At 42.5% G+C, this 23,981-nt stretch overlaps 1 protein-coding gene across 1 annotated transcript; it reads right to left on the bottom strand.

The window, feature by feature from the left end:
- Window positions 1–6,845: 6,845 nt before the first annotated feature.
- LOC120941045 (BPTI/Kunitz domain-containing protein-like) lies at window positions 6,846–23,353 on the bottom strand. Its single transcript, XM_040354285.1, has 4 exons — window positions 23,101–23,353; window positions 16,504–16,677; window positions 14,011–14,196; window positions 6,846–7,070 (listed from the first exon to the last, which is right to left on the bottom strand). Exons 1-4 carry the CDS (start codon window positions 23,351–23,353, stop codon window positions 6,994–6,996), a joined length of 690 nt encoding a protein of 229 aa, XP_040210219.1. The 3' UTR covers window positions 6,846–6,993.
- Window positions 23,354–23,981: the final 628 nt, after the last annotated feature.

The following is a 23,981-nucleotide window of genomic DNA, read 5'->3' as shown; positions in this document are numbered from 1 at the left end:
TAGTTTGCCGTCGCAAAATTAGGGCTGCTTTTACAAAGTGTAAAGTTAGTACACCATGTAAAAGTAGACCCTTCTTTCCCGCGACGCTGTCAAATTTTTTTAAACATTTTTTTTTTCCCGCCGCATCTCTTTTTTTTCCCAACGCAACTTTTTTTACCCGGCGCGATTCACATAACGTAACTTTGCGCAAAGCACGTCGGGAAAATCGCGTCGGGAGCATGCGCAGTACGTCTGGCGCGGGAGTGCGCCTAATTTAAATGGGACTCGCCCCATTAGATTAGGAACGCTTTGCGCCGGACGGATTTAAGTTACACCGCTCAAAATTTCTAGGTAAGTGCTTTGTGGATCGGGCACTTAGGTAGAGATTTTGCGGCGGTGTAACTTAAACAGGAAAAATTAAGTTACGCCGCATTTTTTTGGATCAGGCCCTTGGGGTCTACTTTCCAAAAAGGGGTTATTGTGGAGTTGTTTTACTGTCCTGGTATTTTAGGGCCTGAAAATATGATAGGTCGTCAGGAAATCCTATGCATAATTAAAAGTCTGAAGGTGGTCATTGGATTGTGGGCCCCTGTACACGGCTATGCTGCCAAAAAGTCTCTCACATGTGGTATGCCTTTACTAAGGGGAAGTAGCAGAATGTGTTTTGGGGTGTAATTCCACATATAACCATGGTATGTGTGAGAAATACCTCAGTAAAGCGACAACTTGTGAAAAAAAAAACAGAAGAAAATAAGGTTTGTTACTTTCCAAAAACTTATGGCAAAAAATAAAATCTTTCTTTGACTGAACATGCCTCTAAGCAAATATTTCAGGGTGTCTACTTTCCAAAAATGAGTTGTTTATACTGTCCTGGTATTTTAGGGCCTCAAAATATGATAGGTAGTCAGGAAATCTTATGCATAATTAAAAGGCTGAAGGTGGTCATTAGATTGTGGGCCCCTGTACACGGCTACACTGTCAAAAAATCTTTCACATGTGGTATGCCCATACTCAGGAGAAGTAGCAGAATGTGTTTTGGGGTGTAATTCCACATATAACCATGGTATGTGTGAGAAATATCTCAGTAAAGCGACAACTTGTGTAACAAAACAAAAAAAAAACAGAAGAAAACAAGGTTTGTTACTTTCCAAAAACTTGTGGCAAAAAATAAAATCTTCTTTTAACTGAACATGCCTCTAAGCAAATATTTCAGGGTGTCTACTTTCCAAAAAAGGGAAATTTGGGGGGAGTGTATGTATATTTGTGCCTCAATGTGGTAGGCAGTCAGAAAGTGAGAACAGCTTAAAAGCGGCGTAAATTCCAGTCAATATACTGTAGTGTTTTGATCTTTGGCACAAACCAATTAGCATACACTTGTTTTTTTTGTTTTTTGTTTTTACCAAAGACATGTGTCAGAATACATTTTGGCTTAAATTTGTGAAGAAATTAGATTTTATTGGAGAAAATATGCGCAATTGCCAGTTAAAGTAGCACAGTGCGGAAAAAATGGCCTGGTCGTTAAGGGGGTAGAACCTTTTGAAGGTCAATTGATTAATAAAGAGCTGATTATTAAAAGCTATAAGCTCGATGATGGTTTTATCTTTTTAAATGAAAATTCTAATTCTGCTTTATGTGGATTGTATTCAAATGCTGAGCATATTAGAAAGATTGTGAGAGGGGAGTTTGTGTGAAGCCTAATGTGGAGATGCCCCAAACATATAATTGAGACCCTTAACCACTTGCCATCTGCCTCACGTAGATATACCTCGGCACAATGGCACAGGCAGGCAAAGCAATGTACAGGTATGTTGCTTTGAATCTCTCTGTGACTGGGCCTGCAGGACCGGCAGTACCCGCGGACTCGATGTCTGCCGGTGTCCCGCGATCGGATCATGGAACGGCAGAACGGGGGGATGCCGTTGTAAACAAGGCATCTCCCTGTTCTGCCTAGTGGCAGGACAATAATTGTCTGCTCTCAGTCATCGGGAGCAGCAATCAGTGTCATGTCACAGTAAGCCTAGCCCCCAACACAGTTAGAATCACTCCCTAGGACACACTTAACCCCTTCCTCGCCCCCTAGTGGTTAACCCCTTTCCTGCCAGTGTCATTTACACAGTAATTTTATAGCACTGTCCGCTGTATAAATGACAATGGTCGCAAAATAGCGTCAAAAGTGTCCGATGTGTCCGGCATAATGTCGCAGTCACAATAAAAATCGCTGATCACCGCCATTACTAGGGATGAGCGCGATGTTCGAGTCGAACGTCGGGTGTTCGCCTGTTCGCCGAATATCGAACAATTTGTGGTGTTTGCGGCAAATTCGAAAGCCGCAGAAAACCCTTTAAAAGTCTTTGGGAGAAATCAAATGTGCTAATTTTAAAGGCTTATATGCATGGTATTGTCATAAAAAGTGTTTGGGGACCTGGGTCCTCCCCCAGGGGACATGTATCAATGCAAAAAAAAGTTTTGTACCTGGGGTGTGTCTATAGTATGCCTGTAAAGTGGTGCATTTTCCCTGTGTTTAGAACAGTCCCTGCAATAAAATGACATTTCTAAAGGAAAAAGTAATTTAAAACTGCTCGTGGCTATAATGAATTGTCGGGTCCCGCAATACAGATAAAAAGTCATTTAAAAAAACGGCATGGGTTCCCCCCAGTCCATTACCAGGCCCTTAAAAGAAGATGTCCGCCAGGAAAAAAAATATTAAAAGTCAGCAACTACAAATACTGCAGCTGCTGACTTTTAATATCGGCACACTTACCTGTCCTGGATTCCAGCGCAGTCCGTAGCAAAGGACGAGCGATCACTCTGCTGCCCCCCCCCCCGCCATCCTCGGTGAGGGAACCAGGAAGTGAAGCGCTCCAGCTTCACTGCCCGGTTCCCTACTGGACATGTGCGAGTCGTGCTGCGCCGCGCTGACTGGCTCCCGCTGTGCTCTGGGAGCCGAGTGTTCCCAGAGCACAACGGGGACGGGGGACGGGAGGTGACGTCCTGCCCGCAGTCTGCCCGTAGACTGTGGCCGGAAGTGGGCGCAAATACCTATCTGCACCCCCCTTCCCCCCTGAAAGGTGTCAAATGTGACACCGGAGGGGGGAAGGATCCGATCAGCGGGAGTTCCACTTTAGGGTGGAGCTCCACTTTAAGCATGTCTTCAAGTACTAAAAGCACCTCCTATACAGTTAGAAATCACTCTCTAGGCACACATGTAACCCTTTGATCTGATGAACCAGCGGAGGCTGAGAAACGCGTCATCCCATTGGCTGTCCGAAGTCCCCACGTCACTTCCGGTTGTACGGCGATACGTTGCGTTCCACGCTGGAACGCACGCCGCTTCTGATACAGCATCCACGGCTCCTGTACTCTCTGGGGTCCCCCAAAGGCTCCTGAACACCTTGGACCTTCATTTCCATCGCCCAGGGGACCAGGATATGAGACCAGCCTGTTGTTACTGTTGATGACATGTTGTGACACCGGACCAGCCGTTTTTCTTCCATTACATGCCTGTGTTATCACTGGTTTTGTGAGTAGCCATTCTTATTGTGTAAAAAATACTTGAATTAAATACCCACTTACTGCACTTAGGTTGGCGCATTTTCTCTTTTTGTTTATACATATCTTTCAGAGTCTGCTTCTGCTTCAGGATTTTGCTGCCACTAAATTGTTTATTGGACTTATATTGGACTATTGATTCATTAATTTTTTAGTTATTGACATGGACCTTATGATATATGTACTTTTCAATTATTGACTGTGCTCTCCTGGTTATGCGCCATCTACCTATATGTATAACCCTTTGATCACGCCCAGTGTTAACCGCTTCCCTGCCAGTGTCATTATACAGTGACAGTGCATATTTTTAACACTAATTACTGTAATATTGCAACTTGCCCCCAAAAAAGTTTCAGTTAGGTGTCCGATTTGTCCGCCGATATAAGTCGCTAATCACCACCATTACTAGTAAAAAAAAAGAAAACAAACATATTCCATAGTTTGTGGACGTTGTAACTTTTGCACAAACCAATCAATATACGCTTATTGGGATATGTTGCAGAATACATATTGGCCTAAATTGATGAAATTCTATTTTTTTACATTTTTACTTTTTTATTGGATAGGTTTTATAGCAGAAAGTAAAAAAAATATATATTGTTTTCAAAATTGACGGTCGTTCTTTGCTTCTTGCGCAAAAAATAAAAACTGCAGAGGTGATCAAATACCACCAAAAGAAAGCTCTATTTGTGGGGATTTTTTTTTATTCTGGGTCCAGTGTTGCAAGACCACGCAATTGTCAGTTAAACCGCAAGGCAAAAAATGGCCTGGTCGGGAATGTGGGGGTAAACCTCCGGAGTTGAAGTGATTAACCGCTTAACACCCGCCCGCCGTCAAATGACGGCGGGCGGAATACCCTGTTGTGCACCCGTCGCGTTAAGGGGAACACAATGCGTGTGCCCGACAGCCGCGATGGCCACCGGGCACCCACGATTGCCCAGTAACTGAGCAGGGACGTGGAGCTCTGTGTGTAAACACAGAGATCCACGTCCTGTCAGGGAGAGGAGACCGATGCTGTGTCCCTTGTACATAGAGACACAGATCGGTCACCTCCCCCAGTCACCCCCCCCCTACAGTTAGAACACTCACTAGGCTACACATTTAAACCCTTCCCCGCCTCCTAGTGGTTAACCCCTTCCATGCCAGTCACATTTATACAGTATTCAATGCATATTTATGGCACTGTATAAATGTGAATGGTCCCAAAAATGTGTCAAAAGTGTCTGATGTGTCCGCTATAATGTCGCAGTCCCGAAAAAAAATCGCAGATCGCCGCCATTCCTAGTAAAAAAAATTTTTTAAAAAAATCATAATTGTGTCCCCTATTTTGTAGGCAATATAACTTTTGCGCAAACCAGTCACTATACGGTTATTGCGATTTTTTTTACCAAAAATATGTAGAAGAATACATATCAGCCTAAACTGAAATACATTTTTTTTTTTTTTTTTTAAATGGGATGTTTATTATAGCAAAAAGTAAAAAATATTAGGCTAGGTTCAGGTAGTGGGACGTAAGGTTGTGCGGGCGTAGCGTATGTTATTTACGCTACGCCGCCACAATTTAGAGAGGCAAATGCAGTATTCACAAAGCACTTGCTCCGTAAGTTGCGGCGGCGTAGCGTAAATCTGCCGGCGTAAGCGTGCCAAATTCAAATTGTCAAGAGGTGGGCGTATTTTATGTAACTAAAACATGACCCCACGTAAATGACGTTTCTCACGAACGGCGCATGCGCCGGCCGTGAACGTATCCCAGTGCGCATGCTCCTAATCACGTCGCAAATAGTCAGTGAACGTAATTTACGCAAAGTCCTATTCGCGAACGACTTACGCAAACGACGTAACATTTTCAAAATTCGACGCGGGAACGACGTCCATACTTAACATTGGCTATGCCTCATATAGCAGGAGTAACATTACGCAGGAAAAAGCCTTACGCAAACAACGTAAAAAAATCTGCGGGCGCATGTACGTTTCTGAATCGGCGTATCCAGCTCATTTGCATATTCTACGCTGAAATCGACGGCAGCGCCACCTAGCGGCCAGTGTAAATATGCAACTAAGATACGACGGCGTAAGAGACTTACGCCAGTCGGATCTTAGCCTAATTTCGGCGTATCTTGCTTTCTGAATACAGAAAGAAGATACGCCGGCGCAGCTTTGAATTTACGCGGTGTATCAATAGATACGCCGTCGTAAATTCTTGCTGAAGCCCCTTGTGTTTTTTTTTCAAAACGTTCTTTTTTTGTTTATAGCCCAAAAAATAAAAACCGCAGAGGTGATCAAATACCACCATAAGAAAGCTCTATTTGTGGGAAAAAAAAGGACGTCAATTTTGTTTGGGAGCCACGTCGCACGACCGCACAATTGTCAGTTGAAGCGATGCAGTATGGGAGGTAAAATTCCGCCTGGGCAGGAAGCGGGTATACGTGCACAGTAAACAAGTGGTTAATAATTTAGCCTTTAAATATTAATTGTTTACCTTATAATAGGAGTTTCTGTCATATTTCAGACTGTCAGTAAAAAATTAGCTCCGTCAGTAAATTTCTCATGTTTTGTCAGTAAAAAAAAAGTTATTGGGGGGTGGCAACACTGCAGCACAGATAGTAAGATCGGCCATACACATTTCAAACCATTAATGGGCAGGCTGAATGTACCAAGTTGATCGATCGACACAACCAACCTGCTGGATTCTCTTGATTTTTTGCACTTAACAGAAAACAATGTTTTATTTAACAGACTTAGGCCGGGTACTCACGAGCAAACATGTACGATGAAAGCGGTCCGTTGGACCGTTTTCACCGTACATGCCTGCCAGAGGGCTTCTGTACGATGGTTGTACACACCATCGTACAGAAGTCCGCGCGTAAACATTACGCGGGGCGTGTCCGCGTCGTCGCCGCGATGATGACGCGGCGATGACGCGGCGACGACGCGGCGACGTGGGCGGGCCTGCCATTTAAAGGCTTCCACGCATGCGTCGAAGTCATTCGACGCATGCGAGGGACGGCGGGCGCTCGGACATGTACGGTAGGTCTGTACTGACGACCGTACATGTCCGAGCGGGCAGGATTCCAGCGGACGGTTTTAAAACACGTCCAGGAATATTTGTCTGCTGGGAAAAGGCCCGGCGGGCAAATGTTTGCTGGAATTCGGCCCGCTCGCGCCTACACACGACCGAACATGTATGCTGAAACTGGCCCGCGGACCAGTTTCAGCATACATGTTTGGTCGTGTGTACGGGGCCTAAAAGGAACCAAGAATGCGAGAAGCTCATTATCAGGGTTTACATACACTTTAAATTTCGATGGACAAACAAATGATGCTGAGTTAATTTGTTTATTTAACGGTTGAACAATGGATGACGCTCGAATGAGCCAGGAAAGCTCAAACAAGATACAACCTCTTACAATATTTTAGAAGGAACGCAATACATTCCAAATCTCTTCAATGTCAAACATTCTCCACTTAGGAGAACATATGCTCGTCATCCAAGGATAATATCTCATGGCGATGATGATGCCATATCGAGGAGATTCCATGGACTGTCAGAAAAGAAAAACATGAAATTACAAATTAACAATCAATTCATTGCTAATACCAATCATGTTATAGATAAGGGGAAAAAACATGGTAAGTCAATAGAAAAAAAAAAGAGAGATTTATGTCGCACACGATCGGAAATTCCGACAAGAAAACTGGACTTTTTTTCAGACGGAATTTCAGCTCAAACTTGTGTTGCATACAGTACACACGGTCACACCAAATTCCGGACGTCAAGAACGCGGTGACTTACAACACTACAACGAGCCGAGAAAAATGAAGTTCCGAGCACGTGTCGAATTGTTTCTGAGCATGTGTGTGTTTTTTTTTTTGCGCGTTGGAATTGCCTACAGATGATTGGAATTTCCGATAGGAACTTTTTCCGTCGGAAAAATAGAGAACCTGCTCTCAATCTTTTGTTGGCTGAAAATGGAGCCTACACACGGTCGGAATTTCCGAGCAAATGCTCACATCGGACTTTTCTTGTCGGAATTTCGGATCGCGTGTACGCGGCATAAGAAATTATTTCTTAAGTTACCCCAATACTCCCTGGTGTGGAGTGTCATGCTCGCCCCGTCCCTTAGACTACAGGAGAGTCAGGATGCTCTCTACGTTGCAGATAGAGAAAGGAGCTGTGTGTTAGTGGGCGTCCTGACTCTCTTGTAGTCCAAGGGAGGGGGCGAGCATGACACTCCACACCAGGGAGAAAGCCTTGCATTACTGTGTGGAGTTACAGACAGAAGAACAGGAAGTGAGGATTTCTCAGAAGAAATAAGGACATTTAAAAGCAAAATGGAAGGATGAGGTAAGTGAAGGAGGACTGCACTAAAGTAAAGGATGCTATTTAGGAAAAAAAGATTGTACCTTTACAACCCCTTTAAATATGACTCTAAGAATACAGCACACAAAATCAAATATATAATATAAAATACAACATTTCATTGAATGTACATATTGTTTAACCACTTGAAAAGACAGCTACAGCTTGGGCTTAAAATGCCTGGAGGGAGTCCTTGGATGACTAGGCATGTGCAATCTGTTTTAGTTTTTTGGGGTTGAGGTTAGGGTTAGGGTTAAGGTCAGGGTTTCCCCTTGAAGAATAAGGCTAGAACTCAGGAATTGGACTAGGGTCCTTCCCCAGAGGTCAAAAGGTCAAAAGGTGTGTTTCCAGAGGTCAATGGTCACAAGGCGTGGCTGACCTACCCCCACCAAAATGTACTGCAACTAAGTCGGAATACCGAAATTTGGGAAATTTTGATAATTAGAAAATTAAAAATTTTGGAAATTCTATATTTTGTAGATGTAGTAAATGTGGAGATTAGGTATTGGAATGTCCTTTCAAATTTGGCTTTTAGAGAACGTAATGAATACGCATTCATCCAAAGTTACCAATTATCCAAAATAATGAATGCCGGATCTAAATGAATGGATCAAAACGATCTAATAATAACAATAATGATCAAAACGTTTTATTATTATTATTATTATTAATTATTAATTTGTTCTATTCCATTTGTTTAGATGTTCCATTCGTTATTTCAGATAATTTGTTAACTTTAGATAAATTTGTATTCGTTACTATCACTAACAGCCAAATTATTATTAGTTAGTTATTAATTTGAATTTTACAAAAAAATTTTTTTTTCAGATTTTCAAAAATTCAAAAATCTAAAATTCGGAAATTAGAAAATTAGAACTTCTGAAATTCTTGCTACTTCCTGTGATGAAAAAAAATGTTGTTTTTGAAAACGTCATTTAAAATGACCGTGTGTGGGGAAAACATTGTTTTATGTCTTCTGAAAAACGACAAAAAAAAAATTCGAACATGCTTGAATTTTTGGTGTCATTTTTTGTGTCAATTAAAATGATAGTGTGTGGGCAAAACGACGTTTAAAACAACGTTTTTAAACCCGCGCATGCTCAGAAGCAAGTTAATGGAAAAGAGTGCTGAACGTAACCGCGCTTTGCTAGAGCATTTTGAAAAAACGATGGTGTGTAGGCAACGTCGTTTTTGAAAATGAAGTTTCAAAAGCGTCGTTTTATTTCATGATTTAAAACGTCGTTTTTTTCATCACAAAAAACGACCGTCTGTACGCGGCATTAGAGTTTTACATAATTAACCCTTTCTGTACTGTGTTCACAGTTCTTCATTATTAGCTGTAAACTAGATTTTAACACTGTCTGTCCCAACAAAGGGTTACAAGTTTGAAAACTAACCTCCTCCATTGTATATCCACTTAAGGACCGCCTAACGCTGATATACGTCGGCAGAATGGCACGGCTGGGCACAATCACGTACCTGTACGTGATTGTTAAATGCCCAGCCGTGGGTCGCAGCCGCGCGCTCCGTGACCGCGGGACCCGATCGCCACCGGAGCCCTGCGATCGTTCCCTGGAGCTGAAGAACGGGGAGAGGTGTGTGTAAACACACCTTCCCTGTTCTTCACAGTGGCGCTGTCCTTGATTGTCTGTTCCCTGATATAGGGAAAGGCGATCAATGATGTCACACGTCTAGCCCCGCCCCCCTAAAGTTAGAAACACATATGAGGTCACACATAACCCCTACAGAGCCCCCTAGTGGTTAACTCCCAAACTGCAATTGTCATTTTCACAGTAATCAGTTCATTTTTATAGCATTTTTTGCTGTGAAAATGACAATGGTCCCAAAAATGTATCAAAATTGTCCAATGTGTAAAACCGCCATAATGTCGCATTAACGAGAAAATTGCTGATCGCCGCCATTAGTAGTAAAAAAAAAAATTATTAATAAAAATAAAACTATCCCCTATTTTGTAAACGCTACAAATTGTGTGCAAACCAATCGATAAACGCTTATTGCAATGTTTTTACCAAAAATATGTAGAAGAATACGTATCGGCCTAAACTGAGGAAAACATTTTTTTTTCGATATTTTTGGGGGATATTTATTATAGCAAAAAGTAAAAAATATTGAATTCTTTTCAAAATTGGCGCTATTTTTTCAAAAAGAAAAGTACATCCTCACATGTAGTGCGCATGTGGATGCAAAAATGATAACACGCATGCCACGTCCTAAACAAATTTTGTAAAGAGAAAATAGACTAGGGGCTAGTCATGGACTTTACGGGCATAGTATGTTGGCAAGAAGACAAGTAAGTATCAAAGTTAATTTTATAAAAAAATATTATTTATTACAAAAATATATTTTAAACAGATTAAAAAAGATATATTCTCCGAAAAATATGCACAAGATCATGGGGTAGCACAGCGTTGGCAGGGATATTAGAGGCTAAGACATAGAGGGTTTTACACATGGTTGTACTCAAAGAACATTCAAGTTTAAAAAGTCATAACAAAATAGAAAATAGGAACAAACTCGTGGTGCGGATACCCGCTTTAAACCATGAATATATAGTGTAACTCCTGGAGAGAGCCTGCAGATTAGTCCACTGAAGATCTTTAAATGCTGACGCTGGACTGGTTATGGCCCGACATGTTTCGCGCTTACAGATATGCGCTTCTTCAAAGGACCTGTTAAATCAATGTGCTATAATAATGGAGAAGAGGACATAATATATAATATATTTAAGCAAACATATGTATACAAACAAATATATATGAATTAGCAAAGTATTTGTGAACGCTGGGAAACATCATGCATGTATAGCAAGGGGAAGGTACCAGAACGAGAAAATTCACCAAGGTGTATAAATGTTGGAAAAAAGGAGCCCAAATCACCATAGAAAAGGCTGTCCGCCAGGGATCCCCGAGATTCCACTACAATGGAGACATGGGGAGCGATAGAAAAAGGTATAACAAGAGGAGGGAGTAATAGCATCAATGCTTACCTACGTATCAGAAAATAAGAATGCTTGGTAAAAGGTGAAATGTCCACATAAGTCCAATACTAGATGGATTGCACCTTTATTGTATGGATAAACATGGCTATTCAGGAGAGCCAACCAAGAATGACCATATAGATGGGCTCAAATGGAAGGCCTGATGTGCCCAATATGACTGCAAATAATATATATATATATGGATTAAATAAGGAAATGCCAAAAAGCAGCTAGTTATATTAGGGACAATTATTTGAGATTATTAATTAATTAATAAATAATCTCAATAATCTCAAATAATTGTCCCTAATATAACTAGCTGCTTTTTGGCATTTCCTTATTTAATCCATATATATATTATTTGCAGTCATCTTGGGCACATCAGGCCTTCCATTTGAGCCCATCTATATGGTCATTCTTGGTTGGCTCTCCTGAATAGCCATGTTTATCCATACAATAAAGGTGCAATCCATCTAGTATTGGACTTATGTGGACATTTCACCTTTTACCAAGCATTCTTATTTTCTGATACGTAGGTAAGCATTGATGCTATTACTCCCTCCTCTTGTTATACCTTTTTCTATCGCTCCCCATGTCTCCATTGTAGTGGAATCTCGGGGATCCCTGGCGGACAGCCTTTTCTATGGTGATTTGGGCTCCTTTTTTCCAACATTTATACACCTTGGTGAATTTTCTCGTTCTGGTACCTTCCCCTTGCTATACATGCATGATGTTTCCCAGCGTTCACAAATACTTTGCTAATTCATATATATTTGTCTGTATACATATGTTTGCTTAAATATATTATATATTATGTCCTCTTCTCCATTATTATAGCACATTGATTTAAACAGGTCCTTTGAAGAAGCGCATATCTGTAAGCGCGAAACATGTCGGGCCATAACCAGTCCAGCGTCAGCATTTAAAGATCTTCAGTGGACTAATCTGCAGGCTCTCTCCAGGAGTTACACTATATATTCATGGTTTAACCTCCCTGGCGGTATGATTCTTTCAGAAAAAACATGCTGAAAGCGGTACCATTATTTGCAAGGAAATTTGGCGTTTTACATTGTAGGTCTGTAATTTTTAGAAATAACTCACTTAAATCTGACCAAACAAGATTCTAATAGGCATCCCGGGTATGACATTTTTTTAAAAACAAAATTATAAATTATAATATAATAAATAATTATAAATAATTATAACAAATAATAATGTAATTATAATAAAAATTATTCAATAATGTAATCAAATTAAAATCACTGAAATTTGCTCAGTTGCAGAATTGTCGCTGTCATTATTTTTTTTTTTTTATGACGAATTTCCCCACAAATCGCTATCGCACAATTCTGCAAGTGATTATAATTTATTATAGCTGTTTTCTAGCTGATCTAAAACTATTTTTGACATAAAGGGACACTTTTGGTTGCTATGGACAATCTACAGTTTGCAGGGAGAAAGAAACGTTTTTATTATATAAAATGACATGCATGACACAGGACAGACCACTAGGGACAAGGGGGGTGTGTTTTTTTTACATACAGTACTGTAATCTATAAGATTACAGTATACTGTATGTAAGGTGTTTGTTTACCTTTTTGAATTTGGCGCCGTTCTCCGTCCCCGTGCGTCGTAACGTCGCAGGGAACGGAGATCGGCGTCACACGGAGGCACTATGTGAATCGAGCGAGGTCCCGCTCGCTCACACAGCGCGGTGGCATCGCTGGATCCAGGGACAAGGTAAGTAAAAAGTGCCTGTGGATCCAGCGAGGCAAGCCCGAGTCTGACTCGGGGTTACCGCTCGCAGCAGGAAAATCTAACCCCGAGTCAGACTCGGGAATACCGCCAGGCAGGTTAAAGCGGGTATCCGCACCACGAGTTTGTTCCTATTTTCTATTTTGTTATGATTTTTTAAACTTGAATGTTCTTTGAGTACAACCATGTGTAAAACCCTCTATGTCTTAGCCTCTAATATCCCTGCCAACGCTGTGCTACCCCATGATCTTGTGCATATTTTTCGGAGAATATATATTTTTTAATCTGTTTAAAATATATTTTTGTAATAAATAATATTTTTTTATAAAATTAACTTTGATACTTACTTGTCTTCTTGCCAACATACTATGCCCGTAAAGTCCATGGCGCTATTTTTTGTTTATAGCGCAAAAAATAAAAACCGCTGAGGTGATCAAATACCACCAAAAGAAAGCTCTATTTGTGGGGAAAAAAGGACGCCAATTTTGTTTGGGAGCCATGTCGCACGACTGCGCAATTGTAAGTTAAAGCGACGCAGTGCCGAATCGCAAAAAAGGGGCCTAGTCCTTTACCTGCATATTGGTCCGGGTCTTAAGTGGATATAGACTGTCCAAAAATTCTTAGAATGATCTATGACATCTTCTCCTCTGCTCCTGCGTATTGCTTGGCGATAATGCTGTCTGAAAAGCCAGCCACTCAGACTGTCCTAAAGTCACAGACAGCCTGGCAACTAGTATTTTCAGGAGGTCAGCAGGTGCTACTTTTCTTAAGCCCTGTACACACGGCCCAGAATCTCTTGGCAAGAATCTCTTGCCGGCCGAGTGTACAGACACTCTATTCAAAAGAACCGCCGTTCTTTTGAATGGCACGAACGCGGTAACGTCATCGACTACGACGAGCATGCGCTCGTCACATTCGCTGCCGTCCCTGCCATCTTGCTACCGCGCATACGTCATAAGTCATTTTGAGCATGCGTGGGTTTCCACGGCGACAGGTAAGTATACAGACGCTCTGGTTTCTCTGCAGGAAAACACGAGAATCACGACGAGAAAATAGTGAGCAGGTTCTCTATTTTTCTTGTCGAGATTCTGGGCAGTTTTCTTGACGAGAAACCTGAAAGCCTCGTACACACGCTCGGTTTACTCTGGTTCTTGCCGAGAAAACCGAGCGTGTGTACGAGGCTTAAGTCCAGTAAAACATTGCTTCATGTTTTTGCCCACTACAACCCAGAACTCCAGTGATCCCAGCATAGTGCCAAAGGCTGCAATGCATTGGACTTTAGAAAAAAACAGTCTGTAATTCAGGACTGAACTGAGCTGAAATAATCCATACTGAGCAACATCCAATGATGATACAGAGAAAATAATACCTGTCATGCAGTTGATTAGGCAATCTTGCATAGTAGGAAAATTGTTTTGATTTCCTTTACAGCCACCATACTTGAATTTCTTGCAAGTTGACTTCTTCTTATCATAGTAATAGCGTGTTACGTACGCCTTACATGGACCAATTTTTGGAGACAAGTAACAGTCTTGCCTCGAAAGGCTAAACACTTCTGAAAATGAAATAGCAATATAAAAAAAAGATAATGGGTTATTACAACAAGTGCGTAAACTGTGGGCACTATATAAATCCTGAATAATAATAATATAAAAGACAAGACTGTCAAAACCTTACATAAAAAAAAGGGTCTTATTAGGGATCAGGGGTGGGCAGGAGGGGTAGCTTCCCTGGGCACTGTGGTATCATGTGAGGTGGAGGGGGGGGGGGAACCACAGGGAGATTTGGGAAGGGGATTTGTTTTGGAAGTGGGAATTTGTGGGGCAGAAGGGGGTAAGTATTGTTCTAGGAGGGGAAATTTGGAAGGGGTGCTAGGTGTGGTGATTTAGTGGGATTTGTGTTGGGAGGGGAGATGGGGGGAAGATTTGTGCTAGGAGGGGGGTAATTTAGGGAGAATTTTTGCTGAGGGGGGGATTTGAAGTGGGGGGGGGGGGTGATGTGTACTAGGAGGGGAAATTTTAGGGGTAAAGGATTTGTGCTAGGAGGGGCGACTTTTATGGGGGGGGTCAGCAATTGAGCTGGGGGAATTTGGGAGATGGGGGGGTGGCAAAGATTTGTGCTGAGAGGGGGGTTTTCAGTGGGGGTTAGATTTGTAATGGAAGGAGGGGGAATTTATCCTTACCCCTTATTAGTGCTCATTGTTTTTGTGGGGGGGGGGGGATTTTTGCTGACACATAACGCTCATACATGTTGGGGGAGGGGGCACATTTTGGCATGTTTGCCCTGGGCTCTAGGGGCCAGATTCACGTAGCCCGGGCGCAGCGTAACGTAACCGATTTACGTTACACCGCCGCAAATTTTCTGTCTAAGTGCCCGATCCACAAAGTACTTACCTGGAAATTTGCGGCGGTGTATCGTAAATCCGTCTGGCGCAAGGCGGACCAATTCAAATGGGGCGGCTACCATTTAAATTAAGCGCGCTTCAGCGCCGGACGTACTGCGCATGCTCCCGACGCAAATTTCCCGACGTGCTTTGCGCGAAATTACGACGCGCCAACGTTTTGTGAATCGCGACGTGAAAAAAAGACTTGCGCCGGGAAAAAAATGTTTTTAAAAAAAATTCAAAAGCGACGCGGGAAAGACGGGTATACTTTTACATGGTGGATTAATTTTCCACTTTGTAAAAGGTGCCCTATCTTTGCGACGGCAAACTAACACTTGCGGCGACGTAACGACGGGAAAAAGTTTCGTGGATCACCGTAACTGCTAATTTGCATACCCGACGCTGGTTTACGACGCGAACTCCCCCCAGCGGCGGCCGCGGTACTGCATCCTAAGATCCGACAGTGTAAAACTATTACACCTGTCGGATCTTAGGGATATCTATGCGTAACTGATTCTATGAATCAGTCGCATAGATAGAAACAGGGATACGACGGCGTATCAGCAGATACGCCGTTGTATCCCTTTTGTGAATCTGGCCCTAGATGACCATGCCCCAGCAATGTTAAGGATGGATACACCACTAATGAATCAATATTGAGCAACATAAATTGATGAGCAGAACAAATACACCTTTGGCACATGTTCTTGCAGGCTTCCTTGGTACAGTTATCAATAGGGCCAGATCTAGGGGGGTTTTGGGGGGATGGGCTGTGACCCCCCAGGTCTCTGAGTATGAACAAGTCTTGCAGACAGTTGATGTAAGGAGGCACACTGATGGGGACAGTCCATGTAAGGGGGCACTGTGATGAGGACACCTGATGCAAGGGGGCACTGTCATGGGGAACCTCGATGCAAGGGGGCACTGTGATGGGGAACCCCAATGCAAGAGGACACTGTGATGGGGAACCCTGATGCAAGGGGGCACTGTGATGGGGACAGTCTATGTAAGGGGGCACTCTGATGGGGAACCCTGATGTAAGGGGGCACTCTGATGGGGAACCCCCGATGTAAGGAGGTACTCTGATGGGAAACCCCGATGAAAAGGGGCACATCTGATATGAGGGGGCACAAGTTCTGTGTAATCACCCTAATCTAATGGCAGCGTAATATATACAAGCGATTCCCAAGTTGTGCCACTCTGTGATAGACTGCCAGTGACTCACACACAGTGTTGACATTATGCCCCCCTGACTTTTTTTGCTGCATCCCCCGATCAGATAGGCTAGATCCATCCCTGATTATAAATACCTGAATTTCGAACAGCAATGGAAAAAGGTATTATGTGATAATCATGACTTGTGATATCATGACTGTTGTGACTTTACATAAAAGTGTCATCTAGCCTGGATATACAGTACCACTAAAGGATAACTAATGAATCAACATTGAGTAACGAACAATGAGGAACAGAAAATACCTGGTTTGCACACGTTCTCGCAGTTTTCCTCAGTACGGAAATTGTTTTCGTTTCCTCCACAATCGCTATAGATGAAAGTTTTGCAAGTGCCCGCCTCCTTATTATAGTAATAGCGTTGGCTGTACTCCTTACAATGGCCAATTTCTGGAGACTTGTCACAGACTGGAAAGGCACCTAAATATTGAAATGCAATGTAAAAGATAAATAGTGATAAGCATGACTGATGGAACTCCACTGAAAAAATTGTGAAATAGTGTAAATACGCGCGCTATGGTAATATATGAATAAATACATGTATGCGATTAATATACTGGGAAGCTGCTGCCATCATGTAAGGTAAAAAAAAAAATAAAGATAATGAAAAATATTAAACTTAGCGCTGCTCCTATACATCAAATATAAATACAGCAAAACCTTGGTTTGAGAGTAACTTGGTTTGAGAGCGTTATGCAAGACAAGCAAAATGTTTTAATACATTTTGCCTCGATATACAAGCGATGTCTTGATATAAGAGTAGTGTCATGTCACAACTGAGTATAAAAAAATAGAGGAGCCTCTTAGGCCTCGTACACACGATACTTTAAACAGAGGACAACGGTCTGATGGACCATTTTCATCGGTCAAAACCGATCGTGTGTGGGTCCCATAGGTTATTTAACCATCGGTTAAAAAAAAGCCAATTTGCTTTAAATGTAACCAATGGATTCCTAACCGATAGGTCAAAACCGATCGTTAGTAGGCACAACCATCGGTTAAAAATCCATGCATGCTCAGAATCAAGTCGACGCATGCTTGGGAGCATTGAACTTCGTTTTTTTCAGCACGTCGTTGTGTTTTACGTCACCGCGTTCTGACACGATCGTTTTTTTAACCAATGGTGTGTAGGCGCGACGGACCATCAGTCAGCTTCATCGGTTAACCAATGAAAACGGTTTATCGGTCCGTTCTCATCGGATGGACTGATCGTGTGTACGCGGCTTTAGTGTAGCAATAAGGTTACATTTAATGAAGGTACAACATTTAGCAACTTATTTCTACACTTAGAGGCGCCTCTCTTCTCTTTTATACCCTGTAAAAAAAATGCTTTGAGATACAAGTGCTTTGGATTACAAGCATGTTTCTGGAACTAATTATGCTCGCAAACCAAGGTTTTACTGTAAACTATAATAAAGTGCTAGTGTAATCATAAAGTTCATAATAGTGCAATCATAAGTGAAAGTCCATCCGTGCACATAAGGTATCAAATGTGTTCAATTCCTGTTTGTGAGGATTCCAGTGCCACGCTGTGTCCCCTCCTGGGTTCCCACTCACCAAAAATAAGCTTTAAAAATGCAAGGGCCCGGATTCAGAGAGCAATTGCGCCTGCGTAACCATAGTTACGCAGCGCAATTGCTGACTTGCTCCGGCGTTACGAATGCTCCTGATTCAGGAACATCGTAACGCCGACTGCAGCCTAAAATCTGCGTGGCATAAGGCTCTTATGCCACGCAGATTTTAGGCTGCATTCTTGCGATGACCGATAGGGGGCGCTCCCATTGTGCTCAGTGTATAATATGCAAATTGCATACTAACACCGATTCACAATGTTGCGCGGGCCCTGCGTACGCAAGTTACGGAGTTTCGCGTACGGCGTCTTTAGCGTAAGGCTGCCCCTTCTAATAGTAGGGGCAGCCAATGCTAAAGTATACCCGCCGTTCCCGCGTCTTGAATTTTGAATTTCACGTCGTTTGCGTAAGTGATTCGTGAATGGCGCTGGACGCTATTCACGTTCACTTTGAAGCAAATGACGTCCTTGCGACGTCATTTGCCGCAATGCACGTCGGGAAAGTTTCCCGACGGAGCATGCGCTCTACGCTCGGGGCGGGAGCGCGCCTAATTTAAATGATTCCCGCCCCCTACGGGATCATTTACATTAGGCGCCCTTACGCAGGGAAAGTTTACACAGCGCCCCCGCAATTTACGGAGCTACTGCTCCGTGAATCGCGGGTAGCGCAGTAAATTTGCGGGGGCGCAGGGCAAAAACGCTGCCCTGTGCCTCCGTAAGAAAGGGGCAAATTCTACCTGAATCTGGGCCAAGGTCTTTATGCTGCATCAATAGATTGGATATCTCCTTCCTGCTCCTCCAGCGGTCAGGTTTCCATCGTGATGGTCTGAGGTATGGTATATACCAAATGAAGAGAGAGAGAGATGTACAGTTGTACTGATAAGTTTACATTTTACAAATTTATGATTTCTTGACCATTTTTCAGAGAATATGAATGATAACACAAAAACTTTTCTTTCACTCATGGTTAGTGTTTGGCTGAAGCCATTGATTATCAATCAACTGTGTTTACTCTTTTTAAATCATTATGACAGCAGAAACTACCCAAATGCCCCTGATCAAAAGTTTACATACCCCGTCCCCGGTGATTTTGGCCTGATAACATGCACACAAGTTGACACAAAGGGTGTTTGAATGGCTATTAAAGGTAACCATCCTCACCTGTGATCTGTTTGCTTGTAATTAGTGCGTGTGTATAAGGGCCCTTTCACACGTACGGACTGTATGTCCGCATTTTCATCCGTCCGTTGCGGATGAAAACGGGACATACATGGGTCCCTATGCGGATGACCATCGGCTGACACCCGTAATTTGTCCGCCTCCGCAAAGATCTGCATTTTCGGACGGAAGAAAACCCTATTTTTCTTCCGTCTGCTGGGTCGGATCGGATGAACACGGACATACGGTGTCCTGATAGAGCTGCACAATTCTGGGCAAAATGAGAATCACGATTTTTTTGCTTAGAATAAAGATCACGATTCTCACGGCGTAAAATCGTTTACATTTATACAAAAAAAAGATTTGCGCTAACTTTACTGGCTAGTTTTTTTTAATTCATTTAACTAATTTAAAAAAAAATGCATTTAAAAAGACTGCTGCGCAAATACAGTGCAACATACAATATTGCAACAACCGCCATTTTATTCTTTAGGGTCTCGACTAAAAATATACATATATACAGTATAATATATATATATATATATATATATATATATATATATATATATATGTAAAATGTTTCTAAGTAATTTTCTAGCAAAAAAAATGATTTTAACTTGAAAAGAGCTGTCAGAAAAAGGTTTGGTGTTTAAGGGCTCTTTCACACGGAGCAGATCCATATTGATCCACTCCGTTAGCCCGTTTGGCTCAGCGGGGATTCCTCCGTTAATCCCCGCTGAGCTGTCGGCGGACAGGGTGGTCCCCGCACACAGTGCAGAGACCGCCCTGTCTCTCCTCCGCTCTCCCCTATGGGGAATCGGATGAATACGGACCGTCTGTCCGTATTCATCCGATCCGATCCATCAGACGGAAGAAAAATAGGGTTTTCTTCCGTCTGAAAAAACAGATCCTGACGGAGGCGGGTGATTACGGACGTTAGCGGATGCTCCATCCGCTAACGGCCGTGATTCCTTAGGGAACCATTTTAAGTCCATAAACGGACTTATGAAAACCCTGTGTCAAGATCGCAACGGGAAAAAGATTGCGATAACGATTCTTGAAGATTAATCGTGCAGCTCTAATTCCATGTACAAAAATGCAAACACAAAGCCTCTTGGAGGCTTTTAGCGGAACTCTGGCTAGAAAGATCTTTTCCAATACACATTTGTTTGGTAACTATGGGCCAAATCCTCAAAGATCCTGCCTAACTTATCTTTTCCCATTTAAGTTACACTGCCTTAAAATTTCTACCTAAGTGCCCGATCCACAAAGCACTTACCTAGAAATTTCAGGCCGTGTAACTTAAATTCTCCCGGCGCAAGGCGGTCCTCTTCTCCAGGGGGCGATTACAATTTAAATGAGGCGCGCTCCCGCGCCGGACGTACTGCGCATGCCCGTGACGTCATTTTTCCCGACGTGCATCGCGTGTTTTTACGATACGCCGAGTTTTGAGGATCGCGCCGGGTTAAAAAATTGCGACGGGTTAAAAAAAAGATACGGCGAAAAAAAAAATCAAATTTAAAAAAAAATCGCACCGATCGAAAAAAAGGTCTGTTTTTACAAGGTGTAAACAGTTTACACCTTGTAAAAGCAGCCCTAATTTTACGTATGCAAACGTAAACTTACGCAGAAAAAACAAAGCTGAAAAACGTTGTGGATCTCCGTAAGTCCTCATTTGCATACGCAAAGCGGCATTTCAATGCAAAATGCCCCCAGCGGCGGATGCGGTACTGCATCCTAAGATCTGACAGTGTAAGTGTCTTACAGATGTCAGATCTTCTGCCAATCTTTGGAAAAATCCTTCTGAGGATCAGTTCCAAAGATAGGCACAGGGATATGCAGGCTGAACAGCAGTTCCGCCTGCGTATCCCTTTTGAGGATTTGGCCCTATATACCTATATACCTTGTATTCCTTACCACCTATATTTAACTTTGGTAAAGAATTTGAATTCACTATATAATTTCTTACAGCAAACCAATCCTCTGAAGAAGACCCTGTTCGTATGGGTTGAAACGTGTCATAAATTGTATACATACAGATGCATAGGATATGTAATGCTGTGTAACAATTTTTTGTGTTTTCATTTTTGTATATTGAATACTATACTTTCCTCTACCAGAGCTCATATTATGACCATACAATATGTTCAAATTTAATAAAGGAACTGTTTTAATACACATACCTTTCGGTGATTATTGAATCATGCTGCTTAAAAACCCCATTGAGGGAACCATCCCATATTGTATCATTCAGGGTGTGCAACCACGTTTCTCGCAATCCAAGGTTCCACTATATATATATATATCACGCGTAGCGTTCTAGCAGGCTGACAGGCTCCAAAGGCAGTGGAGGAGAACGGACGGAACCCCGGATGAAGTGGATGCCAAGAATCTACCAGGATGCTGACATGATGGTAGAAAAAGGAGTAACGGCAGAGGAGCTAACACTACCTGCCTACTCCATTGCTCTCCAGGCCACACCCCGTCAATTCGTGGATCACGTGTGTGCCGAACAGAGGATGTTGTTCTGTACGGATCAATGACGATCCGTTGCACCACTAGTTTTAATACATATACCTTTTGGTAATTATTGAATCCTGCTGCTTAAAGCGGGGATTCACCCCAAAAAAAATGTTTAACATGACATTCAGCCGAGTTGTCAGAATGACAATCGGCTGTTTTTTTTAAATTTCAGTGCCGTACATACCGTATTTTTACCGCCGCTTCCGGGTATGTAATCTGCGGGACTGGGCGTTCCTAATTGATTGACATCCTTCCGACCGGCGCATACAGCGCGTCACTAGTTGCCGAAAGAAGCCGAACTGCAAGTCGGCTCTATACGGCGCCTGCACACCGACGTTCGGCTTCTTTCTGCAACTCGTGACGCGCTGTACGCGCCGGTCATAAGAATGTCAATCAATTATGAACGCCCAGTGCCGCAGATTACATACCCGAAAGCGGCCGTGAAAATACGGTATGTACGGCACTGAAAAAAAAAAAACAGTCGATTGTCATTCTGACAACTGGGCTGAATGTCATGTTAACCACTTCCCGACCGCCTCATGTAGATATACGTCGGCAGAATGGCACGGACAGGCACATCAACGTACCTGTACGTGCCTGCCTAGACGTGGGTCGGGGGTCCGATCGGGACCGCCCCCCCCCCCCCCGCTACATGCGCGGTCGGATCCCCTCGGGGAGCGATCCGGGACGACGGCACAGCTATTCGTTTATAGAGCTGAAGAACGGGGAGAGCCGTATGTAAACACGGCTTCCCCGTGCTTCACTGTGGCGGCTGCATTGATCGAGTGATCCCCTTTATAGGGAGACTCGATTGATGACGTCAGTCCTACAGCCACACCCCCCTACAGTTGTAAACACACACTAGGTGAACCCTAACTCCTACAGCACCCCCTGTGGTTAACTCCCAAACTGCAACTGTCATTTTCACAATAAACAATGCAATTTAAATGCATTTTTTGCTGTGAAAATGACAATGGTCCCAAAAATGTGTCAAAATTGTCCGAAGTGTCCGCCATAATGTCGCAGTCACGAAAAAAATCGCTGATCGCCGCCATTAGTAGTAAAAATTTTTTTTTTATAAAAATCCAATAAAACTATCCCCTATTTTGTAAACGCTATAAATTTTGCGCAAACCAATCGCTAAACGCTTATTGCGATTTTTTTTTACCAAAAATATGTAGAAGAATACGTATCGGCCTAAACCGAGGGGAAAAAAATTTATATATGTTTTTGGGGGCTATTTATTAAAGCAAAAAGTAAAAAATATTGCATTTTTTTCAAAATTTTCGCTCTATTTTTGTTTATAGCGCAAAAAATAAAAACCGCAGAGGTGATCAAATACCACCAAAAGAAAGCTCTATTGGCTCTATTGGGTCATTTAGCTGCATATTGGTCCGGTCCTTAAGTGGTTAAAAAATTTTTTTTGGGGTGAACCCCCACTTTAAAAACCCCATTGGGGGAACCATCCCATATTATATATACCCAACTTTGAGCTGTAGAGGATTTGATTGAACTGATCCTCCCATCAAAAAAGTTTCTAGACAAATTGGTCAATTGTCCATATTTATCTATACTCTGCCAGCAAGACTGACCTTGAGCTGTAGTGAGTGAGATGACCTGAACCACCAACAGACTGGCAGCAATCACAGCAAGGGAACGTATAGTTGTCATGTTGAAGTCGTGTCCACCAAAGGCAATGAAGAGTTGGTGTTGCTCTGCAGACTGATCCCAGATTCCTGGTGGATAGTTATAGAGAGGAGAGACCACACCCACAGCAAGACTGGCCAGGTCTATGGGTCTGCCCCTGGGAGTGGTGCCAATACCTCCGGTGGATAGAGAGATCATCTCTAATTTTCTTCAGGACCAATATCAGATTTTTGCATTGCAGAAATGTCAGAACTTAATACAAAATAAAAATACAACCAGAAAAGTTGAAGATTTATCAACCACTGGCTTTGTGGATAGTGGAAGCTTTGGAGCCCTGTGCATGTTTTTTTTTAGGAAGGGGGGGGGGGTTAAAATTTCTTTCCTGTCCTAAAATATGTATGTATTAATTACAATCAAAATGTACAAAGCCAGCCACAGACATGAAATCAGGGTTTCAATGCCATATAAATGAATGTGCCACATTACACCAACAAACTACACTATAATGTCAAAAGTATTGGGACACCTGCCTTTACAGGTATTTAAACTGTATTGGCATCCCAGTCTTAGTCCGTAGGGTTCAATATTGAGTTTGGGTTGAGGTCAGGACTCTGTGCAGGTCAGTCAAGTTCCTCCACCCTAAACTCGCTCATCCATGTCTTTATGGACCTTGCTTTGTGCACTGCTGTGCAGTAGTGTTGAGCGGAATACGCCATATTCGATTTCGCGATATATCACGAATATATAGCCGAATATTCGTGAAATATTCGTTAAAATTGAATATTCGTGATATTTTATCAAAAAAAAATTTTTGCGAAATTTCGCT

This window comes from Rana temporaria, chromosome 5, assembly GCF_905171775.1.
Source record: "Rana temporaria chromosome 5, aRanTem1.1, whole genome shotgun sequence".
Lineage (NCBI taxonomy): Eukaryota > Metazoa > Chordata > Amphibia > Anura > Ranidae > Rana > Rana temporaria.
Note: the sequence above shows the minus strand (reverse complement) of the source record. Positions and strands in the feature narration are given on the sequence as shown.